Below are 26879 nucleotides of genomic sequence, written 5' to 3' on the forward strand. Positions count from 1 at the left end.
CTATCCTCATAGGCTAATCAATTCTGAACTCATCTGCCTTACTTGCAAGACTGTTTGTTTGCATTAAAATAAATGCCATCAGTCTTGCTATTCTCCCTTCTGCTTCAACTTGACTATGTTTAGATTGCTTTCGAGACTGACTTGGTCATTCACCCATTCTTGTCTGTGCATGATAACCCATTGCACCTCCACTCTGTATCCACCATCCACTCATCTGCTAAATTGATTTAGACTCCACCAGCCACACTAACTTTCCCACAAGGATCTTGGTCCCATTCTGGTTTGTGTACAAACTGTCAGACCTGTACAGGACCACTTTCCCCAGAAATGAATCCAGTGATCCCGGAATCTAAAACCCTGCCTTTTGCTGCAACTCTTCAAGTATGCGTTCGTCTGTTATAACCGCCTATTCCTCTCCTGATGAGCAGGTGGCACTGGGAGTAATTCAGATTACTTTTGAGGTACTGTTTTTTAATCTGCTACCAACCTCCCTAAATTCTTGTTGTGACAACCCATCCCTTATATTGTTGGTCCCAATATGAACCACAATCTGACTTTTCACCCACCCTGTTCAGAATGCCCTGCAGCTGCTTAGTGACATACCTGATCCTGTCTCTAGGAAAGCAACATACCCTTCACTATTAAATCTCCTCCATAGGTTTTCTCCCTCTGTTTTCTACTCCCGAAGTCTCCAGAGGAGTCATCACATTCATGTTCCAAAGCACCAAAATCTGTTCTGGAGCTTTCCTGACTATCTACCTGCCAGGCTTATTCTTACTGGTCACCCATTCCTTCTGACTGCATTTACTTTTAAGGTGGAGGGTGATTGCACCAATATCTAGATGCAAAATGCACCGTGAAGTTACAAACATTGATATAAACATCTATCCTTCATTCCTCACAAACGTATTATAATTGGGGTATGTGCAAAGTATGAAAGAACTGAACTCAATGGGTGAATTAGTCAGGCGTCTTGTTGATGTTAAATTAGTCAAATATTGCAAAACGATTGCAGATTCTAGCTCCCTCACTTTTATCTATTTATTTGTTACTAAACTCCTCTTTGAAGTGACTCCTGCTTAATTCATAGACATTAATTTCAGTTCCTCATGAAGGGCAGAGTTCATGCTTAGTCAGATTCTCCTGGTTTAATGCCATCTGCTCCAGTTTTTAATGTAGGGGCATGAACAAAGCTTAATTGTGGTATAGACCATTGCCATTTCATGAAGGGTGCAGCTGATCATATCTGAAAGTTATTTTGAGAAGTCCGATGTGATTTATTTTGGCGGGTTTTTGGTCATTCATGACATTGAGAAGGGACTTCCAGGATTTGACCCAGCAATACTGAAGGAGCTGTGATATATACTCCCAAGTCAAGACAGTGAGTAACTTAGTGGGAACTTGTAGCTTGTGGTGTTCCCATGTATTTGCTACGTTTGTCCTTCTAAATGGAAGTGGTTGTGGGTTTGGAAGGTACTGTCGGAGACTTGATAAATTTCTGAGGTGCCATTTGTAGATGGCACACACTGCCCTTGAGTGGTGTGGAGAAAGGAGATCTTTGGGGCATGGTGCCAATCGAGCAGGATGCTTTGTCTTAGATGCTTTCAGTTGTCTTGTGTGCAGCTCCAACAACACTCATCTGTACAGTGGAGTACTCCTCCACAACCCTAACTTGGCCTTGAGGTGACTTTACTATAAAGCTCAGAAATGGAAGATTATTTAATTGCTGTATGAGCTGAACCATATATAATGGGAATAATTTATAAACTTGCCTTGTCTGATCGCGCTCTTGCGCTCGCAGGCTGAGTTTCCACATAGTTTATGACTCCTGATTTGGTTTGTATTTGCTGTGACACTTACGTCCTGTAGTATTTGCCCATTTGAATTTCCCATGTGTAATGTGACTGCTACTTTTTTTCCCCCTCTGAATATACCTTAAATCCAACTGAGAGAAATCCTCAGAAGAAATTGACATGCCCACTTCACACAAGCTGTACATGTTAGCTTCAAAAGATATGTTGCAGTTAATATCAGTATAATTTTAAGAAACATGCTGCTTATATTATCAATTAACTTTGACAGTATAAAGATCTAAGGTTCCTCAAATACGACATTGATAAAATTGTAACCAGACAACTTAATGTGAGCCCAGACATAGATGTGCTTGTGAAAGTAGTATTTGTACATTTCAGTGAGTTCAGCAAACGTCAGTTAGATCTTTTTGATCTCTTTTTTTTTACCCAGTTCCTAGTTTATTACCTTTTAGGCATTTGGATAGCAGATAGAGAGCCTGCTTGGAGGCATATCCTAAAGTATCTCTATATTGTCAGGACTGGCCTGAACCCCTGTTTGTGCCTGGAAAAGCTTATTCCCTAAAGACGTTATTGATCCAAACTTTAGAAGTATTGTAAACTGTGTGAGGCCAGTTCAGAATTTCACAAAATGGTCAAGTTGCAGTGAACAGATGAAGTTCAATGTGGAAATATTTTGGCACAAAGAACCTGGAGAGATTGTACAGCATAAAGTGAGTGATATTTTTAAGTGAGAAGCAGGAATACAGAGACCTAATGTGTGTATTTTAAATAAGTCATTATATGTGGCAGAAATTGTAGAGAGATGTTAAAACATCTAATATTTTAGACTTCATTAATAGAGGCATAAACTATAAAAGCAGCAAAGTTATGCTGAACTTAAGACACTGGTTTGACCTTAGCTGGAGTATGAAGTATATTTCTGGCTGCCACACAGGAAGGATGGGAATGCTTTGGATTGAGAATGGTCCCACGGATCAGAACCTTCTGTTATGAAGGGAAAGTTGAAGGAGTGGAGTGTTTTCCTTTTTAGCGGAGGAGGCTTAGGGGAGATTTAGTTAACATTTGTAAAATTGAGAGGTCTGGGCAGAGTCAATTATGGTGAAACTGTTCCTGCTTGTAAAAGGATCTGGTTTCATCAGACAGATTGTGTGTTGCTGTAGAAGCAAATGCAAGTTCAGAACCAATTTGCCCATACAGTAATTAATGAGTCCTGGTGAAGGATCCTGCCCAAAACGTTGACTCTCCTCCTCCTCCTCCTCTTGATGCTGCTTGACCTGCTGTGCTTTTTCCAGCTCCATGTTTTCTCAACTCTTGCCTTTTTAGCTTTTGCAGACCTCACTGTATCACACAGTGAATTGATTGTGTTTGGAATGCCCTGCGTGGAAATGTGATGGAATGCCTCAACTGAGGCATTCAAAGCAGCATTGTCATTTGTTAAAATCCTCCAATGTGCAGAATGATAAAGAAAAACCAACACTTTAGCACCAAGTCAAATGCTCAAAACAGCTGATGCAGACATGTTGGGTTAATTAGCTGCTTTCTGCACAGTAACTATTCTGTGGCTTTGTGATTAAAATTTTTTACCTGTTCTGGGAAAACAAATTGTTCCATAACTTGCTAAGTGATAATGGATGCTAACAGAGTTTGTTAATTATGTGACAGTAATACCCAACTTCAACTAAAGAAAATGAGCCGGTGTATGTGGCAATTCAAAACTTGTCCAAAATGTTGGTCTCTGCTCTCTGATTTGTTTTGCTGTCTGTCTGCTTTGCAGTTCAAATATATCAAATAGTTTGAAGTTGCTTCATTAGTGTTGGATATCTACTAAATTCACCAGAGAAAGTTAAGTCTAACTGGTTGAAAATATTCTTTTAATGATGTGTGAGCCTTAAACACTGCCAGTCGATTTTAGCACAGAAATGAAATAATAACAGGTCTCATTCCTTTAAATTTAATTTTTTGAATACTTTTGAAAATATCACATTTTAAGTTTGGATTGAGAGAAAATAAAACAATTTCTGTCCCTTTCTGCTGTGGTTTATTTGACTTTGAATTCACCCACTCTAATTTCATTTCCTTCTCTGTTTTTGTACTGCTAATTTCACCAATTGTTCAGTCTGATTAAGGAGATGCAAATAAACACTGTCTCCAGGTGCCCAGTTTCCTTGATGCGATATTGAGCTTGTTTCTTAAATCAATTTGCACAAAGGAATGTGGCAATTAAAGGCTGACAAATAGCAGACATTGAAATACACACTCAAATTGTGGCTGTCTGTATCGTTGCTTTAGAATGATTCTATAGTGTCATTATTCATGTGTAAGCCCTGATCTAGACATGTATGTCATGTAAATGAACATTTGAGGTCAAACATTAGTAAGATGTCTGTCTTAATACAGTTGCTCATGTCTGGATTCCCGAATAACAACATTTAATAGCTGATGTATTAGTCAATGGCGTCATTTATGGCCTGAGGTTTGCATGGAGAAATAGATGGCTCAAAATTTAAAACATTGGTCACAATGGAAAGAGATGTGATTTCATCAGTCATTTTTAAGGAAATCAGTAGAGCTAGCAAGTGCTACTCTTTAAAATACACTTCTCATCTGACTTTTAAGAGCTAATTATCTCCTTTTTCACCATGTATGATCAATTTAACTAAAGCAATCATAATTCAATCAGTTGAAACCATAGATTAGTAAGATATGTTTATGTTTGTTTGTAAATGCTTATTGACTTTGTTTGTAATGATGTGGGGATTTCTCCTCTGGCTTGATGTTTTCTGTCTACATTGAGAGGTTTTCACGTTTGGGTACTTTTCTTTTCTTCTTGCAGGACTGATTTCAGGACGGGTTGTGAAAGTCCCATCGGGCCCTCTGTACCGTATTGTTGGAACTCCAGTCAGCATTCCCTGTAACGTCAGTGATTATCAAGGGCCTGCTGAACAGAACTTTGACTGGTCTGTGACCCATGCAAACAAGCACTTTAGGATTGTCAGCACGTTGGAACCTGAATTTTCAGATGCTGAATACAAGGAGAAAATCCAGAAGAAGGAAGTTTGGGTGGAGAGAATTAATGGCTACTCTGTTGAGCTGCACTTCAAAAGCGTTAAATTTGAGGATGATGGGAGATATCAGTGCCAGACGCCTAGCACAGATGAAAATAGTTCTGGAAATTATGATGACAGTGTGTTCTTGCAGGGTAGGTTTTACAAAGGATGTATTAACTGCTATTTTAATCAATTTCCGGTAGATGGGTGGGTTACAAGTTGGTTGCATTTGTATTTACTCACTTTATTAACTTGAGGCAAAATTAATTTTTTTTTCACGTGTTTTTTTTTCTTTCTGTACCCCTTAAATTTTCTGCTGGATAATGGGTTATAATTCTGGCAGCTGACTGCTAATTCCACCAAGTACCAAGTCTTAACCAAAAGCAAGAGTAGGTTGTTCAGCTATGGGAGTATTGTTTATTATTATTCCAGTTTATTCAGAACATAGCTTTTTGTTTGTACATGTGCAAATGCATATTGCCTTTTTGGCTGTTCCTGGTTACTGATCAGAAAAAGGAAATCCTTGGCCTCTATTCTTTCCCCCTCCACCTTAACCCCTCAAGAAGGGTTCCATTGCTAACTGTTATACTTAAGTTGACTCCCTCTTGAAAGTATCTGTAAATGTTGTGATTTTACATTTTGTCTCCAGACCTGCACAAATTTATGGGTTGCCTTAGCATACTGGCCTATGTTCAATCAATTGCAGAGTAGCAAATATGTTGAGATTTAATTCTGGACAGTATTATTGGTGTCCTTTTAATCGAAAAAGCAATTAGTGGAAGCTGCAAAGAATCCAATAACAAGAGAGTTCAAATGCAGATTTTGTGGTTTTTTGGGTAGTGATAGGGACTTGACCAATGTTGTCCAGGGAAATTAACTCTTTCTTTTCAATAGTCTGGACAGGGGAGAGTAGTTGATGTTTTATGTTGTCCCATTTTAAAGAATGATTTGATAGAAAGGAGAGCCTCCTTCAGGAAGTATTGGTTGAGTTGGGGGTTTTATGTTATAATGAGATGAATCATTAAGTATTTCTGTCTTGTAATGTTGTTTCACAGTTACTCACACTGTGCTTTGTTGTTACTTGTCAGTTTGAAAATGCTAAACAATTCTTCTGATATACTTGTAAAGATCTTGGGAAGCTGCCAGTTCCCATAATGAGTTTCACTGTAGAATGATTCTTTGTAAATGAGTTCAGAAACATAAAGTCAGTGAAGTTTGAAAGTGTTCATAGAGTCTTGGTGTTCCAGTCTCTGCATTGCAGGGTACAAATTACAAAAATCGAGATAGTGTTCAGCTTGCATGGATCTTTGGTTTGGCTTCAAGTCGAATATTCTGGTCTGTTTTTTTTTGGGTATCTTCTTTCAAGAAAAGAGGCTTGACCAGAGAAAATAGAGGGTTTCGCTAGGATGACAGTGGCATTTTTCAGAGATATTATAGGTGGGAAATGATTGGGAGAAATCAGAAAGACCAGTTTCAACTGCTAACCAGTTGGTTACGAGAGTGTAAATTTAGAGAGCACTGTCAAAAAATAAACTTATAAAAATTTCTTAAGTTGATGAAACTGGAATGTTTTGTCATAAACGCAATGAAATCTAGCATATAATTGAATCATTGCAAAGAGTATTGCTTCAAAGTGTTCTATCTATCACTTCATTAAAGATCAAATGATAAAGAAATTCCATTTTCCTTTACTGCAACATTCATATTATGCTAAGCCAACAAATTTCCCAACTACTGGCGTCGGGAGGGGGGAAAGAGAACTGAAACTAGTGTTGAAATAAGGCATTGTTATTGTAAGAGTTCAGGTGAAGCTCTTGACTCAACTTTGACTATTCTTTTCAAGTGTCCTCTTAATCTGGTTTTGTTACTAAATCCTGATGCATTCTTCTTCAAACAGTGATCCCAGATGGGCTGAGTGTATCACCTAGAAAGTCCCGAAGCACAGTGCCTGTAACTTACTTAGAAGGGAAACCACTGGAACTTCAGTGTGTCGCAAGGACAACTTCATCTGTTTCCACTCACCTCTCTGTCACGTGGCAGTTAAAAGCAAACAGCAATAAGAGTGAGAATCTTCTGTCATTCACTGAAGACAGTTGGATTCAGCCTGGTGATTTGTACAAGGAAAGGTATCAGAATGGAGATATTAGAATGGGATTGGAAACAAATGGTCTCTTCAAGTTAATCCTAACCAGTTTGCGACCTGAGGATGAGGGTGTTTACTCTTGCATGGCAGCAGAATGGGTCAAAGAAGATGGCTCCAACTGGAAACTGATTCAAGAAAAAACTACAGACATTGCAGTGATTGAAGTGCAGCAGTTGGGTATGTTGTTCTCAAAGTAATCCCAAAATTTGGAATGGATTAAATCATCGTGCAAACATTATTGAATGATTTCCGCCCCCCTCTCCTTTCCTTGGGTTAAGGGTGGTTTGGATGGAGTCATTAATGTTAGTGTGGTTTAAATTGTGTTCACATTGAATGTTTCATAAACATTGCCATTTAATTGATTCTTGTCTTTGGCAACTTCAAAAGTTAATTTTTACATTGAGTATAAAATTAAGCTAATGGGTTCCCTCCATGTTGACATGGCTTAAACTCTTATTCATCATCCCTAATGGGGGAGGCAGTGGTGTCTTGGTAAACATCTTACTAGTCCAATGTTCTGGGGCCACACATTCAAATCCAATCCATGGCAGTTGGTTGAAATTTGAATTCGTTAATCTGGAATAACAAGTAGCTACCATGTAACCACTGTCAATTATTTTTTTTTTAAAAAGTCTAATTGGCTGTTGTCCTTCAGGAAGGAAAATCTGCCATCCTTGGCTGACTTGGTCTCCATGTGACTCCATACAGCTATGTGGTTAATTCTTAACTGCCCTCTGGGCAATGAGGGATGGGTAATACATGATGTAATCTTTTTAAAAAGATCACCTGCATAATCCTTTACATCCAGTTGTAGGCAAAAGGAATAAAACATCCATGTGTAGGGTCAAAAACCAGTTTGGTTTTTTTTTGTGCATATATAGATAAAGTTTTTTTAAAAAAATTAGCAGAATGTAGTGTTATGTAGAAAGATGTTTAAAATGTAACATCGATTATAAAATTTTAAGCAGTTTTATACAGAGGCATGTTTAGGGAAGTGTAAGGGTCTTATAATCTTTGCATGGGATACTATCAGATATGACACAAGATAAATATGAATTCATTGACTTAGAGCTGTTTTAAAATTGTTGTTTAGAACTTGCAAGCGTTGGAAGGGGCATGATTCTTTTACTCTTTGCCTTGCATATATGAAACAACAAGATTGAAAGAACTAAATCGATGAGCAAGAAAAATAGTTTTGGGGGTTGTTAAAATGGTAGAAAACACTACTGGAGTTGGAGAGGATAGCTTAAAAATTCCTCATTGGTTAGCAATTACCTTGCAGCAACTCTAGGTGGCGAAAGGAGCGAAGGGTGTGAGAACACGGGAAGCATGCAGAATCAAATGGTCATGTGAAGAGTGAGTACCATTACACAATGTAAACTAATGGTTTTGTTGGTTGCATAATTTGTTTTTTGACCCTAATAATTTGGGTCACCCAGCTCCATGGTCCATCTTTGGACAGTTGGCAAAGTTCCAACTTCAACCGTTAGGAGAATACTCCTTTCGAGAAGGCTTACTGAAGAGTATATGGCGACAGTGGTTAGCACTGCTGCCTCTCAGTGGCAGGGATCTGGGTTCAGTTCCACCCTTGAGTAACTCTGTGTGGAGTTTGTACATTTTCCCCCCGTGTCTGCATGCTCCAGTTTTCTGATGCAGTCCAAAGATATGTAGGATGGATGACTGGTCAGTGTCCAGGGATGTGCAAGCTAGATGGATTAGCCATGGGAAATGTAAGGTTACAGGGATAGTGCTGAGGATGGGTCTGGGTGGGATGCTCTTTGGAGGATTGATGTGAATGTGATGGGCTGAATGACTTGCTGCCCATGCAGTAGGGATCCTGTTGTTTTTTATGATTTAAATAATACAATGTTGCTTGTTTATTACAGCCCAGACACTAAATGTCTCTGCGATCGGCCAGAAACTCACCTTGAATAAAGGTGATGAAATTGATCTCATCTGCAACGTAACAGGAGTTGAAGACACACTGACAGTTGAAGTTTTCTGGTATTTCAGCACATCTGCAGCAATGCATCCTCCAAGTGATAAGGTCCTAGTGAGCTTGAACCGGGCAGCAGTGGTGAGCGGTACTGATTTTGTCACATTGACCAAGATTAGTAGCAGTGAATACCGACTGAGAGTGCAACAAATTGATGAAACAGACAGTGGATATTACTACTGTACAGCCTCGGTCTGGGTGCCATATACCAGTGAGAGCTGGCACAAAGCAGCAGAGGGAACATCCCATCCAATTGGTGTCAATATTGATATTTTAGGTAATTTAATTCTTCAGTATTTTCAAGCGCTAGAGTACTTAATTAAAGCCCATACATATGAAATTAGAACATCCATAGAGAATGTCTTGTATTCTATTTCATCTGTTTACCTTGGCACATATATTGCATGACACAGTATTAAAATAGACAATGTTCCATTTAAGCTTTTAATACAAGGTTGTCTTTGCTGGAACTGCAGGCAATGCACTTGCCACCCATGTAGTTATTGTCTCATGTCATTGCTAGTTAAGCCATAGGCACCTTCTGGAATCTAAGACCGTGTCTATTCATGACGTTAGCGAAGTTCTTAATAAGTGCAACACTTTTTTTATATAATATGGTTTTTCTAAGTTTTTCATGTCAATTCAAATCCCGGGATCATGAATTGCTTGCCAAACCCTCAATACTTGGCCACTCTGCTCGCTGGCTATCCTGTTTACCCATGCCTCCCTGTTCCCTTGTTTATCATTCCCCATAAGCAAAGAGTCTGCTGGCTGGTGACATGCTGACACTGGGAGTGGTGCAGCCAGTAAGGTTGTACCAAGGGGGTGGTGAGCAAAGTGATAAGTGATCAGCCACGCGCATGGAGGTCAGTGCTTACGGGCAAAATGGGTACTGCCTCCAGTTCCATATGCCCATGGGTGTCCTTGGCACTGACTTCCTGTCTCAGTGCAGTAGCAGGAGAGATGGCATTTATGTACGGCTAACTCAAATTTACTATTTTTTTTGTGACAAGTGATAGTTGTAAGTTAATTTTAAACCAGTATTGGGAAAACCATTGAGAAGTAAATGACCTTTTGAAAAGTGGCATCTCAAACTAAAGGATGTGAGGATGGATGCGAGCCTAACCAATATAGAAAATGTTGATCTCTGACTATACCATTGAGTTCCTGACAGCATTGGAATGTTTGGAAATTGGGTTTTATGTTTAGGTCAACTCTTGCCAGAAACATGAGGAGCAAGTATATACAATCGTGTCTGTGATTCTTGTTTTTAAAATCCCTGTTTTAATTGTGGGCCACAAAGAATGTGAATAATATTCCCGGGCCTTAGAAGAAAGCCAGTAGCCCTGTGCTCCTGTTTGAGATGGTGGATTAAATGTTTTCTTCTGTCGTCTCCACCTTCAACCATTCATAAACACCTTTGGCTATTTGCTGGGAGAGATTGAAGATCCCAGTAAAAGCCCACTTCTGCACTTGTCCAGCTTCTACCTGGTAGTGTTGCTGTGTTTAAGTAAAGCATTTTTATCCTCCATTTATTTAAATAAACCCTTGCAATCCATTTCCAGGTTGAGGCTTTTGAGACCTAAGCTGGCTTCAAGATAAAAATTTCCCTTCCAGGCTCGCTCATAAAATCTGTAAATAGAAGTACATTTTGCATTCTCAAATTTGCTTCATGTTTAATATGATTTGAGGCTGACTTTTGGCCCCAACTTTAATTTCTACTCATTCCTAGGTTCCCGGAGAGTCCAAACATCTGTCCATCCTCATCTGAAATGTATTCAAAGATGGAACATATACATTCTTTAAGGCACGAAATTCCATAGATTTGCAATCCTTTTGAGTTAAGAAATTTATTCGCATCTCCAACCCAGATGTTCACTTCCATCTTGAGACAGTACTCTTCCTCTATAGATTCCCCAACTACCAACTAGGAAATGACCTTTTTGTATCCATCCCCTTCAGCAGCTTGACTGTTTCAAAGAGATCACCATCATTCTTCAAAATTCTCAAATGTAGGACCAATTTAACCTAGTCATAGGACATTCCTGTTATCCCAGGAACCAACAGTGAATACGTGCTGGGCTACCTCCAGTGTAGTCCTGTTGTGGATGTGGAGACCAAAACTGCATGCAGAAGTCTCCAAAGGCTTATACAATTATAAAACTTTACAAGCAAGGCTTTCTTGTTACAAGGCAACTATTGTAATAAAACAGAAGCCAGCAAGTTATTTGCTTATCTAATTACTTGCCGTATCTGAGTGCCAACTTTGTAATCTTTGCATAAATACACCAGAGTCCCTGTGAATATTATTTGCAAGTTCTGCTCTTTTAACAAGATCTTATTTTCTATTCCATCCCCATCAAAGGGAGCACTTGTTGCTCACTCATTTTGAATCTAATTATTATCTCCTCTTCCTCTTTGTTTCTACCTTGCAGTCTAGCTTTGTATTGTCAGCAAACTTAGATTTTTTTTGCTGTCTGTTCTGCTAAATCATCAATATAGAGTGGAAATATTTGAGGCCCTGGCACTGATCCTTGTGGCCTTATACTAGTCACAGTCTGCTGACTGGAAAACACTCCATTTTATTCCTAATCATTGCCCATTTAACCAATGCATTACCTTAACTCTTCCTGGCGTTGTATTGAATGCCTTTTGGAAGCCCTGATTTTACTACATATACTGGTCCTCCTATTAGCAACCTTGCTAGTTGCATCCTGATAAATGTTCTAATAAATTGTGAAACATGATTTCTCTGTTTTAACAATGCACTTAAAAATCACCTTGGATTCCAGTAGGTTCCCTACAGTTTGAGAGTCTAAGTGATCTTTGGTTCTGGTTTTTTTTTTGCTCTTTCTCTACTTTGAGGACAGTTGCACTTGTACCACACTTTTGCCTGATCACTGCCAGTGTCTGACCATGCATTGGATCTCCAGGTTCAGGCAACATTTACATCTTGAAACTGCAGTTTCAGTGTGAATGTGTTACAATTGTTTTCTTGTGGCAGAGTTGTTTGCTCTTGGGTTAGTGTGGCCCATGTTGCACGTTTTTTTTTCCCTCCGTTACTTTTGAAATAACTGAAATTTTTCCCACAGTTCTTTTGCATCTTGATGGAACGTTTTGAAACTCTGGCATGCAAAGAGCTCCCTTTAACAATCTGCAAACAAGTCTGGAGATTCAGAGCTGGATATAAAAATGCTGTTCTAAATGGAATGTGCTTCTAACACAGTTTTCATACAACCTGTTTACTGTTGAAAATTAATCCAATGATCCAGATAATGTTCTGGGGGACCCAGATTGGAATCCCACCACAGCAAATGGTGGAAATTGAGTTTAGTTGAAAAAGTACTGTAATTAAGAGTCCAATGATGGCCACGAATCCATTGTTGGAAAAACCAGTTTGGTGAACCAGTGTCCTTTTTATTTAGGGAAGGAAACCACCATCCTTACTGTAGGTCTAGCCTACATGTGACTCCGGACCCACCGTAATGTGGTTGACTTTTAATCGTCTTCTGGAAAATTAAGGATCAGCAATAAATGCTGGCTTAGCCAGTGATGCCCACATCCCATGAATATATTTTTAAAAATATGACTGCAATTTGTCAACATTTTCAAATAGTTACCTATACAATCACTTTTATTAGTGGAATGAACTGTATCATTTGAACTTATTTGAAGTGTATAACTCTTAATCTACATTTTAATTGTATCTGCAGATCCTACATACACTGTTCAGTTAAAATCCATCAAGGTACCTAGCTCCACGGGAGAGTCAGCTGAGCTTGAGTGCCGGGTGTTGGACTTGCAAAATGCAGATGACACAAAACTGACTGTAGCCTGGTATGTCAGCCCAAAACAGCTGATTGGAACTTCTGAAGTGACAGTGCCTATAGCAACAATGGATCCAGATTGGACACTACAGTTGTTTGATGAATATGTTGAGCGTGCAGGAAAGGGAGAGATCATTTTTATGAAGTCTGAACTACATACTTTCAAGTTTCAGGTGCAGCAGGCTTTACCCTCTGATAGAGGAAAGTATTTTTGCAATGTTACTGCCCAGATTAAACAACGAGGTAACACATGGTTAAAAAAACAAGAAGTCTCTTCACTTGCCATTGATATTGACTGGAAAACCGAAGGTAAAATATTTCAACAGTTCTTATGTAGGTCTCCTCTGCTCTTTTTTTTTAGGAAGTCTGATGTTTGGCTGTGTTTATAAAAATGCTTTTCTCTGAAAGTAGAGAAAGAAAATTAAAATTGATCAACACTTGTAAGTGTTAATGTAGACAAGATAAGACTGTTAGATGTTGCTTTCGGTTGTCTAACCAGGCTAATATTGGCTGGGTCTAGTGAATTTATTCTTTTTCCATGCTACCACCACCTCCAGAATTTCTTGGCCTTTATTTATTTTCCATAATTATGTGGGACATTGGGAGAGTACAGTGTGGGTTACTATGGGTGGTAATTGTCAAAAATCTTTTTCCACTAAGCAGAATGTTCTGCACACTCTAGAACAACTTGTGACCAAAGTTGGTGTGTATTAGACATCTGATAAATTCTTTTAGATTGTAACAACTGGTTTAGAATTATGAAGACCTTTATCTTTTAAATTGCACTTAATAGCATTTCCTTTCTTTCATAGATCCAAGCCTAAGTATTACAGCAATAGAGGAGAAACCAGTATCCACACGAGGCAACACTTTTGAGATGATCTGTAGAGTTTCTGCAGAGCATGTTGAAGTTCCTCATTACTCTGTGGCTATAGCAATGAATGATCCAACCTTTATGGGGACACAACACAGTAAAAAACTTATTTCATTGACTCGGGACTCGGTGGTCAAATTGGAGAGATGGGATGACAAGGACCGATCAGAAGATGTTGTTTTGGAAAAAGTTGGCGATGATGAGTTCCGTTTCCGTCTGTATAGGACTCAGTTTTCCGATGAGGGATCGTATTATTGTATTGTCCAAGCTTGGGCTCCAGATACAAATGGACAGTGGTCTGAAATAGTTACAAATTCATCCAACACTGTTGTTGTCACCTTTAAAACAGCGGGTAAGTTCTGAATTTAGTTTAATCAAATTATTGACAATCCTCAGATAAGTTGCTGTGTCTTTCAGATGTGGTTTACTAGAAGACTGCTGAGTATAAAACAAAAAGTAACAGTCTTTCTAACGCATGGATGATTTGAATGTTTTGCAACCTAGAAAACGTACACAGGGAGTCCCTGATTTGTGAATGTCCGCATTTAAAATTACACCCCTGTATTTAAAAGTATTCATAAAAGATCCAACATATGAACATTTCCTGTCCTTGTGAACGATTTCTTTCAAGTTATCCTGCATTGTGTTCTGATTTTGCCTTCAAATTGAAATGCAAACAGACCCAAGAATGGAACCCGTTCACACCCCAGAAACTGTCTGTCTGTAATCTCTTTTGCAGTCCAAATGTTACATCAGTTTTCGGAAGCTGATGCTATCTTTTTGTTTTGCCTGCATTCAATTTTCGGGCGGCACGGTGGCACAGTGGTTAGTACTGCTGCCATCACAGCGCCTGAGACCCGGGTTCAATTCCCGACTCAGGTGACTGACTGACTGACTGTGTGGAGTTTGCACGTTCTCCCCGTGTCTGCGTGGGTTTCCTCCGGGTGCTCCGGTTTCCTCCCACAGTCCAAAGATGTGCGGGTCAGGTGAATTGGCCATGCTAAATTGCCTGTAGTGTTAGGTAAGGGGTAAATGTAGGGGTATGGGTGGGTTGCGCTTTGGCGGGTCGGTGTGGACTTGTTGGGCTGTTTCCACACTGTAAGTCTAGTCTAATCTAATCTAATCTAATCAAATCAAATTGTGGGAATTCAAGTTCCATCAGATTTGAATTTTGTTTCCAAGTTAAAAATTTTAACAGCATTGAAACTTTGAAAACGTTTTGTTAAGTATTATAAATGAAGCTTCATTAGGACTTCAGGGTTAAATGTGACCAAAACTCGTTAAACGAACCTTTAGCACTTTAATAAAAAGGCAGTGGAGGGGATGGAGATTGGATTGGAATGGTTGATTTTGCAAATGTGTGAACTTGCTAAAAGTACAGTGCAATTTGTCTTTAAACTGTTGACCATGCATCAGTTTTATTTTTGAGCACTCAATATTTAATCTGTAAATGACTAATCTAGTTCCTGTATTATCAGTGTCTTCAGTTGCTATGTTTGAATTTTTAACCTGGATGTGTTTTTGAAACACTCTACATTCCTGAAATAATTAACACAAAACTATAATTATTACTGCATGTGATTTGAGGTTTCTGGGTTTTCATGAGGTGGCAATGTAATTTTACCCTACACTGGTTTTTTAGACCCTCTGTTATTTCCAGAATCTCTGCATTAGTGGACATTAGTTTGTTGTGGCTGCCCAGTTTTTAGCTCTTATAGGTGAATGTTCTGCCAGTGAAATTGTTGGTGACATATTATTTAGTACAGAATAAGGGAAATGCTGTTTTTAATCAAGTTGCAACTCCCACCACTAAAAAGATGCAGGTTTTCCTTTTTATTCTAGAGCTGCAATATGTGTGGTTACCACAGAGTTCAAATTAATTTGTTACTGATTTCAAATGTAATTGTTAATTCTTCACCATGTGTAGTATCTAATTCAGCCCAGTTGAGGAAATAGAAGTATTCTGAAACAGGACTAAATAGTACAGAATGTGTTAGAACATTTGACTTGGCATACCGTAACTAACCATTTGTAACATCAAGCTGTACGGACTGGAAGTTTTCAGATTGAATTAGCTATGTGCTTGGGCTTGGCCGTAAAGGTTTACACAATTCCCCTGGCTGTCCATTCCCATTCAAAAAAAAACACTGCATCAGAAAGTGTCCTTCATAAATTTGGTTGGAAATTTTTGGTCAATGAAGAAAAGACATTTCGAAGGATGAAGTTGGAGGTTAGCCTGTGGCAACAGAACTGCATGTCAGCAAGAGTTCAATGCCTTCAGTGGAGGACAGGTTGGGAGAAAATGTCTTTTAAAATGTGTTTCACTCTTTGGTCAGCAGCATTGGTCACTGGGAGTAAATGCACCCTCTTAATTTGGTTCATGGGTCATAAGTCAAAGGTAGAGTTGCTTTCCTATTTAATAACCCCTTGGCTGCAACAGATGCTTTTTTTTTAGAATGTGGTGGTCCTGCTTACGTTTTAATTTTTAATTAGGTTAAAATGAAGGGGCCAAATTACAAGCCTTTCTTGAAAGAGTGATTTTATTGCCTTCTAATGCTCAAACTTAGATAATGACTAATGTTGTTTTGTTTTTGTTTGTTTGAGAAGTTAGATTTTTCAACCTGAGGCCATTTATTTAATGGTTGACTTTGCACCCTCAACAGTGGTGACATTTTTATGGATTCTGCATTCTCAGCAAATAATTGTTATCCTAAGTTCCTTTTAAGTACTTATCGGATGCTCCTTTGAGATTGTGACAGACTTTTGTTGGTTTATTTTCCTTTCCTTTTCCTCTTCCTCTGCTTTTATGCTCAAGTGTCTATTAATGTAAGTCAGTTTGTATATTTGTGTCAGATACATCATCTTTTCAGGCTGATTACTCTCCAGACAACCTTTTCATCTCTGAATTTGTCATGAGCTTATAAGCAGAAGCTTAAACAGGGGGATCCTACACAAAGTATCACAGTGCTGGTCTGAGACATGGGAGAGCTTCTATGGGACTGCTTAGAATCAATGGACTGGACCATATTCAAAACCTAGTGGATAACCTAGACGATTATTCCACCATTGTCACGGACTTCATTAGCAACTGCAGAAAACCTGAGTGCCAAAGAAATCATTCCGTGTTCTCCAATTGGAAACATTGGTTGAACTGGGAAATCCATTGCTGACTAAGACCAGGCATATGGCATTCAAATTACATGACCCAGACTTTTACAGAAAACCCAGATATGACCTCTGCAAAGACATCAGAGATGCCAAGAGGTAGTACTAGACCTAGTTAGACACCTAAACCAACCATATGTACACTGGCCTGTTGTAAGGCCTACACAACATAACTGGATACAAAATGGAGCAGAGCACAGTAGAGACGATCCCTCCCTGATGTGCTGAAAAAGCTTTCAGTTTGAACAGAACGTCAGCGGCATGGTGTCACCTGCCCAGACAGCCCTAGGTGCCCACGTTCCCCCTCTCCCCGCTGCAGACATCCGATTTGGTCTCTGAGTAAACCTGAGAAAAGCTACTGACTCAGACGGAGTCCCCAGCCATGCACTTAGAACTTGTGGCGGTGGTACTTACTAACCTCTTCAACCTCTCCTTGTTACAAACTGAAGACCACCATCCCAGTACCAAAGAAAACATGTTTAAAGTGCCTTAATGATTACTGTCCGCTGCTTAGCGAGGCTGGTTATAGCCCCCATCAACTCCTAGCCTCCCAGACTGGTTTGATCCCCTGCAATTTGCCTACTGACATAACTGGTCCACAGTGGGTGCAGTTTTGTCGCCCTGTGCTCATCCCTGGAACATCTGGACAACAGGAATACCTATGTCAGACTCCTACTCGTGGATTACAGTTCTGCCTTCAACATCATTATCCCTGAGTAAAAAATGAGGTCTGCAGATGCTGGAGATCACAGCTGCAAATGTGTTACTGGTCAAAGCACAGCAGGTTAGGCAGCATCTCAGGAATAGAGAATTCGACGTTTCGAGCATAAGCCCTTCATCAGGAATAAGAGAGAGAGAGCCAAGCAGGCTGAGATAAAAGGTAGGGAGGAGGGACTAGGGGGAGGGGCGATGGAGGTGGGATAGGTGGAAGGAGGTCAAGGTGAGGGTGATAGGCCGGAGTGGGGTGGGGGCGGAGAGGTCAGGAAGAGGATTGCAGGTTAGGAGGGCGGTGCTGAGTTGAGGGAACCGACTGAGACAAGGTGGGGGGAGGGGAAATGAGGAAGCTGGAGAAATCTGAATTCATACCTTGTGGTTGGAGGGTTCCCAGGCGGAAGATGAGGCGCTCCTCCTCCAGCCGTCGTGTAGTTGTGTTCTGCCGGTGGAGGAGTCCAAGGACCTGCATGTCCTCGGTGGAGTGGGAGGGGGAGTTAGTGTTGAGCCACGGGGTGATTGGGTTGGTTGGTTCGGGCGGCCCAGAGGTGTTCTCTGAAGCGTTCCGCAAGTAAGCGGCCTGTCTCGCCAATATAGAGGAGGCCACATCGGGTGCAGCGGATGCAATAGATGATGTGTGTGGAGGTACAGGTGAACTTGTGGCGGATATGGAAGGATCCCTTGGGGCCTTGGAGGGAAGTGAGTGTGGAGGTGTGGGCGCAAGTTTTACTTTTCCTGCGGTTGCAGGGGAAGGTGCCGGGGGTGGAGGTTGGGTTGGTGGGGGGTGTGGATCTGACAAGGGAGTCACGAAGGGAGTGGTCCTTGCGGAACGCTGATAGGGGAGGGGAGGGAAATATATCCTTGGTGGTGGGGTCCGTTTGGAGGTGGCGGAAATGGCGGCGGATAATACGTTGTATGCGCAGGTTGGTGGGGTGGTAGGTGAGAACCAGTGGGGTTCTGTCTTGGTGGCGGTTGGAGGAGCGGGGCTCAAGGGCGGAGGAGCGGGAAGTGGAGGAGATGCAGTGGAGGGCATCGTCGATCACGTCTGGGGGGAATCTGCGGTCCTTGAAGAAGGAGGCCATCTGGGTTGTGCGGTGTTGGAATTGGTCCTCCTGGGAGCAGATGCGGCGGAGACGAAGGAATTGGGAATATGGGATGGCGTTTTTACAGGGGGCAGGGTGGGAGGAGGTGTAGTCCAGGTAGCTGTGGGAGTCGGTCGCCCGAGATAGAAATGGAAAGGTCTAGGAAGGGGAGGGAGGAGTCTGAGACAGTCCAGGTGAATTTCAGGTCGGGATGGAAGGTGTTAGTAAAGTTGATGAACTGTTCAACCTCCTCGTGGGAGCACGAGGCAGCGCCGATACAGTCATCGATGTAGCGGAGGAAAAGGTGGGGGGTGGTGCCAGTGTAGTTGCGGAAGATGGACTGTTCCACATATCCTACGAAGAGGCAGGCATAGCTGGGGCCCATGCGGGTGCCCATGGCAACTCCTTTAGTTTGGAGGAAGTGGGAGGATTGAAAAGAGAAGTTATTCAGGGTGAGGACCAGTTCAGTCAGTCGAAGGAGGGTGTCAGTGGAAGGGTACTGGTTAGTGCGGCGGGAAAGGAAGAAGCGGAGGGCTTTGAGTCCTCCAACACCGCACAACCCAGATGGCCTCCTTCTTCAAGGACCGCAGATTCCCCCCAGACGTGATCGACGATGCCCTCCACCGCATCTCCTCCACTTCCCGCTCCTCCGCCCTTGAGCCCCGCTCCTCCAACCGCCACCAAGACAGAACCCCACTGGTTCTCACCTACCACCCCACCAACCTGCGCATACAACGTATTATCCGCCGCCATTTCCGCCACCTCCAAACGGACCCCACCACCAAGGATATATTTCCCTCCCCTCCCCTATCAGCGTTCCGCAAGGACCACTCCCTTCGTGACTCCCTTGTCAGATCCACACCCCCCACCAACCCAACCTCCACCCCCGGCACCTTCCCCTGCAACCGCAGGAAATGTAAAACTTGCGCCCACACCTCCACACTCACTTCCCTCCAAGGCCCCAAGGGATCCTTCCATATCCGCCACAAGTTCACCTGTACCTCCACACACATCATCTATTGCATCCGCTGCACCCGATGTGGCCTCCTCTATATTGGCGAGACAGGCCGCTTACTTGCGGAACGCTTCAGAGAACACCTCTGGGCCGCCCGAACCAACCAACCCAATCACCCCGTGGCTCAACACTTTAACTCTCCCTCCCACTCCACCGAGGACATGCAGGTCCTTGGACTCCTCCACCGGCAGAACACAACTACACGACGGCTGGAGGAGGAGCGCCTCATCTTCCGCCTGGGAACCCTCCAACCACAAGGTATGAATTCAGATTTCTCCAGCTTCCTCATTTCCCCTCCCCCCACCTTGTCTCAGTCGGTTCCCTCAACTCAGCACCGCCCTCCTAACCTGCAATCCTCTTCCTGACCTCTCCGCCCCCACCCCACTCCGGCCTATCACCCTCACCTTGACCTCCTTCCACCTATCCCACCTCCATCGCCCCTCCCCCTAGTCCCTCCTCCCTACCTTTTATCTCAGCCTGCTTGGCTCTCTCTCTCTTATTCCTGATGAAGGGCTTATGCTCGAAACGTCGAATTCTCTATTCCTGAGATGCTGCCTAACCTGCTGTGCTTTGACCAGCAACACATTTGCAGCATCATTATCCCTCTCAGACTGATCTCAAAAACCTGGGTCTCAGCTCTGCAACTGGATCCTCAGCTTCCTGACCCACAGACAATAGCACCCTCCTTCACGATAATCCTCAAAACTGGTGCCCCCCCCCCCCCACAAACATGCGAGCTCAGCCCCCTACCTTACTCCTGTATATCCATGACACTGTTGTCCAATTCCATACGAAGTAGTTGAATAATCTGAGTACCACCGTGGTAAATGGATATCAAACAACGATGAGTCAGCATAGATTACTTAGATTTAGATTACTTAGATTACTTAGTGTGGAAACAGGCCCTTCGGCCCAACAAGTCCACACCGACCTGCCGAAGCGCAACCCACCCCTACCCTTACATTTACCCCTTACCTAACACTACGGGCAATTTAGCATGGCCAATTCACCTGACCCGCACATCTTTGGACTGTGGGAGGAAACCGGAGCACCCAGAGGAAACCCACGCAGACACGGGGAGAACGTGCAAACTCCACACAGTCAGTCGCCTGAGGCGGGAATTGAAGCCGGGTCTCGGGCGCTGTGAGGCAGCAGTGCTAACCACCATGCCGCCCACCGAAGAACTGTGAAGAACTTGGGTCAACTTTTACACTATATGGAAAATTCCAAGTTATTTGGCTAAAAATGGTGGAGGAGTCTACATTTACATTAGATCAACTATTACTGGAGTATATATGGCACATGTGTCTACAATACATCAAATTGAAACAAAATTTTCTTGATGCTAGCTTAGTCATTGTTTTGTATTTGTTCATTTATGGTATATGGTTATCACTAGCCAAGCCAGCATTTATTTTGTCTCTAGTTATAAATGATTTCACTATCTTCCCAGGTATGTACAAAGTTTAAAAAATCTCTCAATACCAGGTTATAGACCAATGGGTTTAATTGGAAGTACTAGCTTTCGGAGCGCTGCTCCTTCATCAGGTGGTTGTGGAGTACACAGTTGTAAGGCACAGAATTTATAGCAAAAGTTTAGTGTGATGTAACTGAAATTAAACATTGAAAAATACCTTGATTGTTTGTTGAGTCTCTCATCTGTTAGAATGACCTTGTTAGTTAACCTGAGAATGTAACTTTGTAAATCACAATTTTTTTAAAAAACGTTACATTCTCAGGTTAACTAACAAGGTCATTCTAACAGATGAGAGACTCAACAAACAATCAGGGTATTTTTCAATGTTTAATTTCAGTTACATCACACTAAACTTTTGCTATAAATTCTGTGCCTTACAACTGTGTACTCCACAACCACCTGATGAAGGAGCAGCGCTCCGAAAGCTAGTACTTCCAATTAAACCCATTGGTCTATAACCTGGTATTGAGAGAGTTTTAACTTTTGTACACCCCAGTCAAACACCGGCATCTCCAAATCATTCCTAGGTATGTGGCATTAAGAGGTGTTACGTCACAATCAGTGTACCATTTTGAATAACAAAAAAAATTACTTAAATGGAGTTCATCTTCTGTTCAAATTGGGTCTCAAGCCCTAGAGATGGTGATGGTGAGCTGCTGCTTTGAACCATGGCAATCCATGTGCCATAAGTTGACCCCAGTGTCCTTGAGGGAATTTCAGGATTTTAAACCATGGGCGGCACAGTGGTTAACACTGCTGCCTCACAGCACCAGAGACCGGGGTTCAATTCCTGCCTCAGGTGACTGACTGTGACTGTGTGGAGTTTGCACATTCTCCCCGTGTCTGCATGGGTTTCCTCCGGGTGCTCTGGTTTCCTCCCACAATCCAAAAATGTGCAGATTAGGTGAATTGGCCATGCTAAATTGCCCGTAGTGTTAGGTGAAGGGGTAAATGTAGGAGTACGAGTCTGGGTGGTATACGCTTCGGTGGTCGGTGTGGACTTGTTAGGCCGAAGGGCCTACTTCCACATTGTAAGTAATCTAATCTAAACCAGAGACTGTGAAGGAATGGAAATATATTCCCAATTCGGGATGTTGAGTGGCTTGGAGGGGAACTTGTGGGAAGTGGTGCTCCCATGTATCTATGCTCTTGTCCTTCTAGACGGAAGTGAGTGTGGGTTTGGAAAATGCTGTCTAAGGCTCTTTGCTGAATTTCTACGGTGCATCCTGTAGATAGTAAGAGCGTGTGCACGGAGTATTGATAGCGGAGGAAGTGATGCTTGTGGAGGTGTTAGTTAAGCAGGCTGTGTTGTCCCGGATGGTGTCAAGCTTCCTGAGTTTTTTTTTGTTAGCCCAGTCAAATTCCACTGTCTTTGGATGACATTTTGTAATTTCAGTGTAGACGGGTTTTGTGCATCGCATTGGTTTATTAAAACTTGTTATTAAAACTTGTCCTAATCTCAGGCCAGGGGATCATGGTTACTTTAGGTAATTATCTTTTTTTTTTAAACAAAAGTCACATTTTAGTTCACGAAAGTCTCTGTTAAAAATCATGTTGAATGTTGACAATCCATTGTCCCGACCTATATGATAGAAGGAAGATGACAAGTACTTTGAATGGAATTTCAAAGTTTAAAGCTGCACTCAATAAATAATTTGAGGATAATAAAATAAACCATTGCTTGTCTCTTATCTTGCTTTGCAGCCCCTCAATTTAATGTGACTTTACAATCTGAGAAGCCTCATGTAATCCAAGGCGAGACTATGGAAATGACTTGCGCTGTTGATCTATCGGACATACCTAACAACTCAGGTAACCTTGGCAGCAGGCCCATCACGGAGGTCTGTACTAACTTTCTAAGAATGTACCTTGAAGGTTCATGGTTTCAAGCAGATGATGTTTGAAATCTTCAGACAAGCATGCTTCCATTTCAGCTGCTGTGTCTCTCTGGAATCTGCAGTTTACCACTTGTGCCGCCTCACTCCTCTCCTCTTGTTCTCTATGTATGTCTATGATGCAATGAATATTGAAGGAAAAAGAGTCCCTGTTCAGACAAAGTGACCCATCGTATCTATAACCAGGGCCCAAGCAGCCAAGACTCTTTTTAGTTCCTCTATTAGTCATTAGAGATGTAAAGCACAGAAACAGACCTTTTTGGTCCAACTCATCCATGCCGACCAGATATCCTAACCTAATCTAGTCCCATTTGCCAGCACTTGGCCCATGTCCCCCTCAACCCTTCCTATTCATAGACCCATCCAGATGCCTTTTAAATGTTGTAATTGTACTAGTCTCTACCAGTGCATTTCATGCGTGCACCACCCTCTGCATGGAAAAAGTTGCCCCTTAGGTCCCCTCACCCTAAACCTATGCCCTCTAGTTCTGGACTCCCCCACACTGGGGAAAAGACCTTGTGTATTTACTCTATCCATGTCCCTCATGATTTTATAAATCTCTATAAGATCACCCCTCAGCCGCTGTGCTCTAGGGAAAACAGCCCCAGCCTATTCAACCTCTCCCTATAGCTCAAATCCTCCAACCCTGGCAATGTCCTTAAATCTTTTCTGAATCGTTTCAAGTTTTACAACATCCTTCTGATAGGAAGGATACTATATAGTTGAGATTTCATAAAAAGTTGACTAGGCAATGTATGGCACAGTGGGCAGTTCAAAATGTTGTTTATTCTGGTGTAACAGAGGTGATTGGAGAGAATTGCAACTCCAAAGGAGGGAACAATGGGAATCTGTTTATTAAAAATGTAGCTTGCTTAAAGTTTGCTTTGCAATTTGATCTCGTTGGCAAATAATTGGAAGGTTATCGACCAATATGACATGGATGATTTTAATAGTGGAGGATGCAGGTCAAACTTGTTTATTCTTGGGAATCTCCCAAAGAAAACTCCCCTACCAGCCTGGTTAAATTTTATGTTTAGATTAATATCTGTGATGCAGGGAAAATGTTATGTTGTTGCTAAGTAATCTAATAGATCCTTTCATTTTAAAGGAATGAACATTGAAAACCAGGCTTGGCCCTTTTTTTTTCTATAATCTGCACAATCCTCTAAGGTATTTGTGCTCCTAAACTCTGGCTGTTTGAACATTACTGATTTTAATTGGTCTATGATTCATGGCCATGCCTTCAGTTGAATGTAAGCTCCAAGTTCTAAAGTCTTTCTCATCGCTCTGTGTCTCTACCTTGCTTTTCCCCCCTTCATGACCCTCCTTAAGCTGAGTAATGGAGGCAGGTTTTTGATTTATCTGACTTAATTTGCTGACATGTCTGAGTCATTTTGTTTCATAATACGCTTGTGAAATGCTTTGGGATTTTTATTACATTAAACAAGAATTTTTCTTGACTGTGCTAGTTTTAATGCATCCTACTCCAGTGCAGTAGAGTATGGAAATATTGATTCGCATTAAGTCTTTTCCATGTACAATTCACCCCATCCCCGCCTAGTAAAACTTTGAAACAAAGGTGATTTAGAGTGAGCTGCATGCAGTTGCACCTTTTGTACTTCTAAAGCAGCTTTCCTCTCATTTTCTAGAATGAAACCACATTTAAAGATCTTGTGTTCAAATCATCTTCTACTTTTTCACTTTGGAATCGATAGGGTGCTGCAATGACATTTGGAATTTTTACAGAAAGCATTTTGGCTTTTATTTGATAGTCATAGAGATGTACAGCACGGAAACAGACCCTTCGGTCCAACCCGTCCATGCTGACCAGATATCCCAACCCAATCTAGTCCCACCTGCCAGCACCCGGCCCATATCCCATCTTGCATAGGAGCAATTAAAATCCCTATGTAATCTATTTGAGCCCTGTTAATTACTATAGTTGGTAAAGTTCATTGATTTTCTTTTTGTAGCTTTCAGAATACACACATTTTAATAACCCCTTCAAAATAAACTTTCTACTAATGCAAAATGTCTCAAACCATATTTGTGCTTCATGTTTAGCAACTCCTTTAGTTAAGAACAACAATGAAGTGAGTTGGCTTCATTGCAGCATTAACATAACATGACATGGCCTAGAACCCACCCTCCCTTGATGTACAAATGCTACAATAATTTGAGACAAAAGCTGTTACAGAGTTGAACACTGAAATCCCAAAGTAGCTGTCTGAGACGGGCTGATCATCTATTTGTCATGAAGATAACATCATTTTACTTAGCTCCCCACTGAAATGCAGTGAGCAGCTCAAAAGTAATGACGGCTCCTCAAAGTTAGATTTGGTCTGAAGTGAAACAGGAGTCTATTTTTGAGCATTTTAAATTTCACACCTACTTAGACATACCAAATTTGTTATCCATTTTTAAATACATCATGTGAAATATTAAGTACGTACTTCATAAGATATTGAACAGAATTAGACCATCTGACCCATTTGAGTCTGCTCTGCCATTCAATCATGGTTGATATGTTCCTTGCCCTCATTTTCCTGCCTTCTCCCCATAACCCTTCAACCCATTACCAATTAAAACTCTAATTGTCTAACTCCTCCTTAAATTTACTCACTGTCCCAGCATCCACTGCACTTTGGAGTAGCAAATTGTTCAGATTCTCGACCCTTTCGGAGTACTTTCTCCTCGACACTTGGTACTTGCCAATGAAACACTAATGCCAAAAAAAGTTAGCAATCTGTAGTTACTCTTATGAGCTATTAAAACCTCATATGTTAAAATAAACCTGATTTTGTCCTTTGTCTTTAATCCAATATTTCCTTTTTTGTTTGTACTGTCACTGGCTTGACATTTTGAATTAATTTGACATGAGCCTCACTGACTGACTGGGTCAGCATTTAATTGCTCATCACTGGAACAAACAAAGAACAACACAGCACCAGACTGTGCCCTTCTGTCCTCCAAGCCTGCACTGACATGTTTTGCCCTTCCACATGAAAATTGTCTTCACTTACAGAATCTGTATCCCTCTATTTCCTTCCTATTCATGTATTTGTCCAGGTGTTTCTTAAATGCTGCTATTGTCTGCTTCCACCACCTCTGGCAATGCGTTCCAGGCACTCTCCACATTTTGAGAGAAAAATCCCTCTCTCCAGCTCTTGGACACCCTTCCCAAACAACATTAGAATCTGTGTCCCCTAGTAATTGGCCCATCCACTCTGGGCGAAAAGCCTCATTTCCGTGCCATTCACTATCTTTTTAAACTTCTATCAGGTCTCCCCTCATACTTTCCACTGAAAACAAACCCACTCTACCCAGTGTTTTCTTCATAGTTAAGATCCCCTATAGCAGGCAACATCTTGGTAAACCTTTTCTACACCCTCTCCAAAGCATCCACATCCTTCTGGTAGTGTGGTGACCAGAACTGTGTGCAATATTCCATGTATGGCCTAACTAAAGTTCTATAAAGAAGTTATACTGTCCCTTCCAATTAAGGCAGGTATGCCATAGGCCTTTTTTTTTTAACTACCTTATCTATGTGCTCTGCCACCACAGTGATCTGTGGGCCTGCACACCCACATCCCTCTGCAGTGAATGGCAGAACCCACTCCTTAGGGTTCTGCCATTCACTGTATACTTTCCACCTGTACTTGACCTTCCAAAATACATCACCTTGCCTTTATCTGGATTAAACTCCATCTGCGATGCAGACGGATGCCAACAGTTTGGGTTCAGTTTCCACTGATTGTGATTATCACAAAGGACTCTTTCTCTGTCTCCCCCCTCACTTGAAGTGTAGTAACCCTCTGGTTAAACTACCATCA

At 41.5% G+C, this 26879-nt stretch overlaps 1 protein-coding gene across 1 annotated transcript in view; it reads left to right on the forward strand.

The window, feature by feature from the left end:
• Nucleotides 1-26879, forward strand: part of LOC132821073 (prostaglandin F2 receptor negative regulator-like) — a 67715-nt gene that overhangs the window by 33159 nt on the left and 7677 nt on the right. Inside the window, exons 2-7 of the mRNA XM_060833591.1 lie at nucleotides 4648-5013; nucleotides 6759-7181; nucleotides 8891-9277; nucleotides 12714-13136; nucleotides 13640-14053; nucleotides 22856-22963. Coding sequence (XP_060689574.1) covers nucleotides 4648-5013; nucleotides 6759-7181; nucleotides 8891-9277; nucleotides 12714-13136; nucleotides 13640-14053; nucleotides 22856-22963 — 2121 coding nt within the window. The remainder of the gene's footprint in view (nucleotides 1-4647; nucleotides 5014-6758; nucleotides 7182-8890; nucleotides 9278-12713; nucleotides 13137-13639; nucleotides 14054-22855; nucleotides 22964-26879) is intronic.

This window comes from Hemiscyllium ocellatum, chromosome 12 (genome assembly GCF_020745735.1).
Source record: "Hemiscyllium ocellatum isolate sHemOce1 chromosome 12, sHemOce1.pat.X.cur, whole genome shotgun sequence".
Lineage (NCBI taxonomy): Eukaryota > Metazoa > Chordata > Chondrichthyes > Orectolobiformes > Hemiscylliidae > Hemiscyllium > Hemiscyllium ocellatum.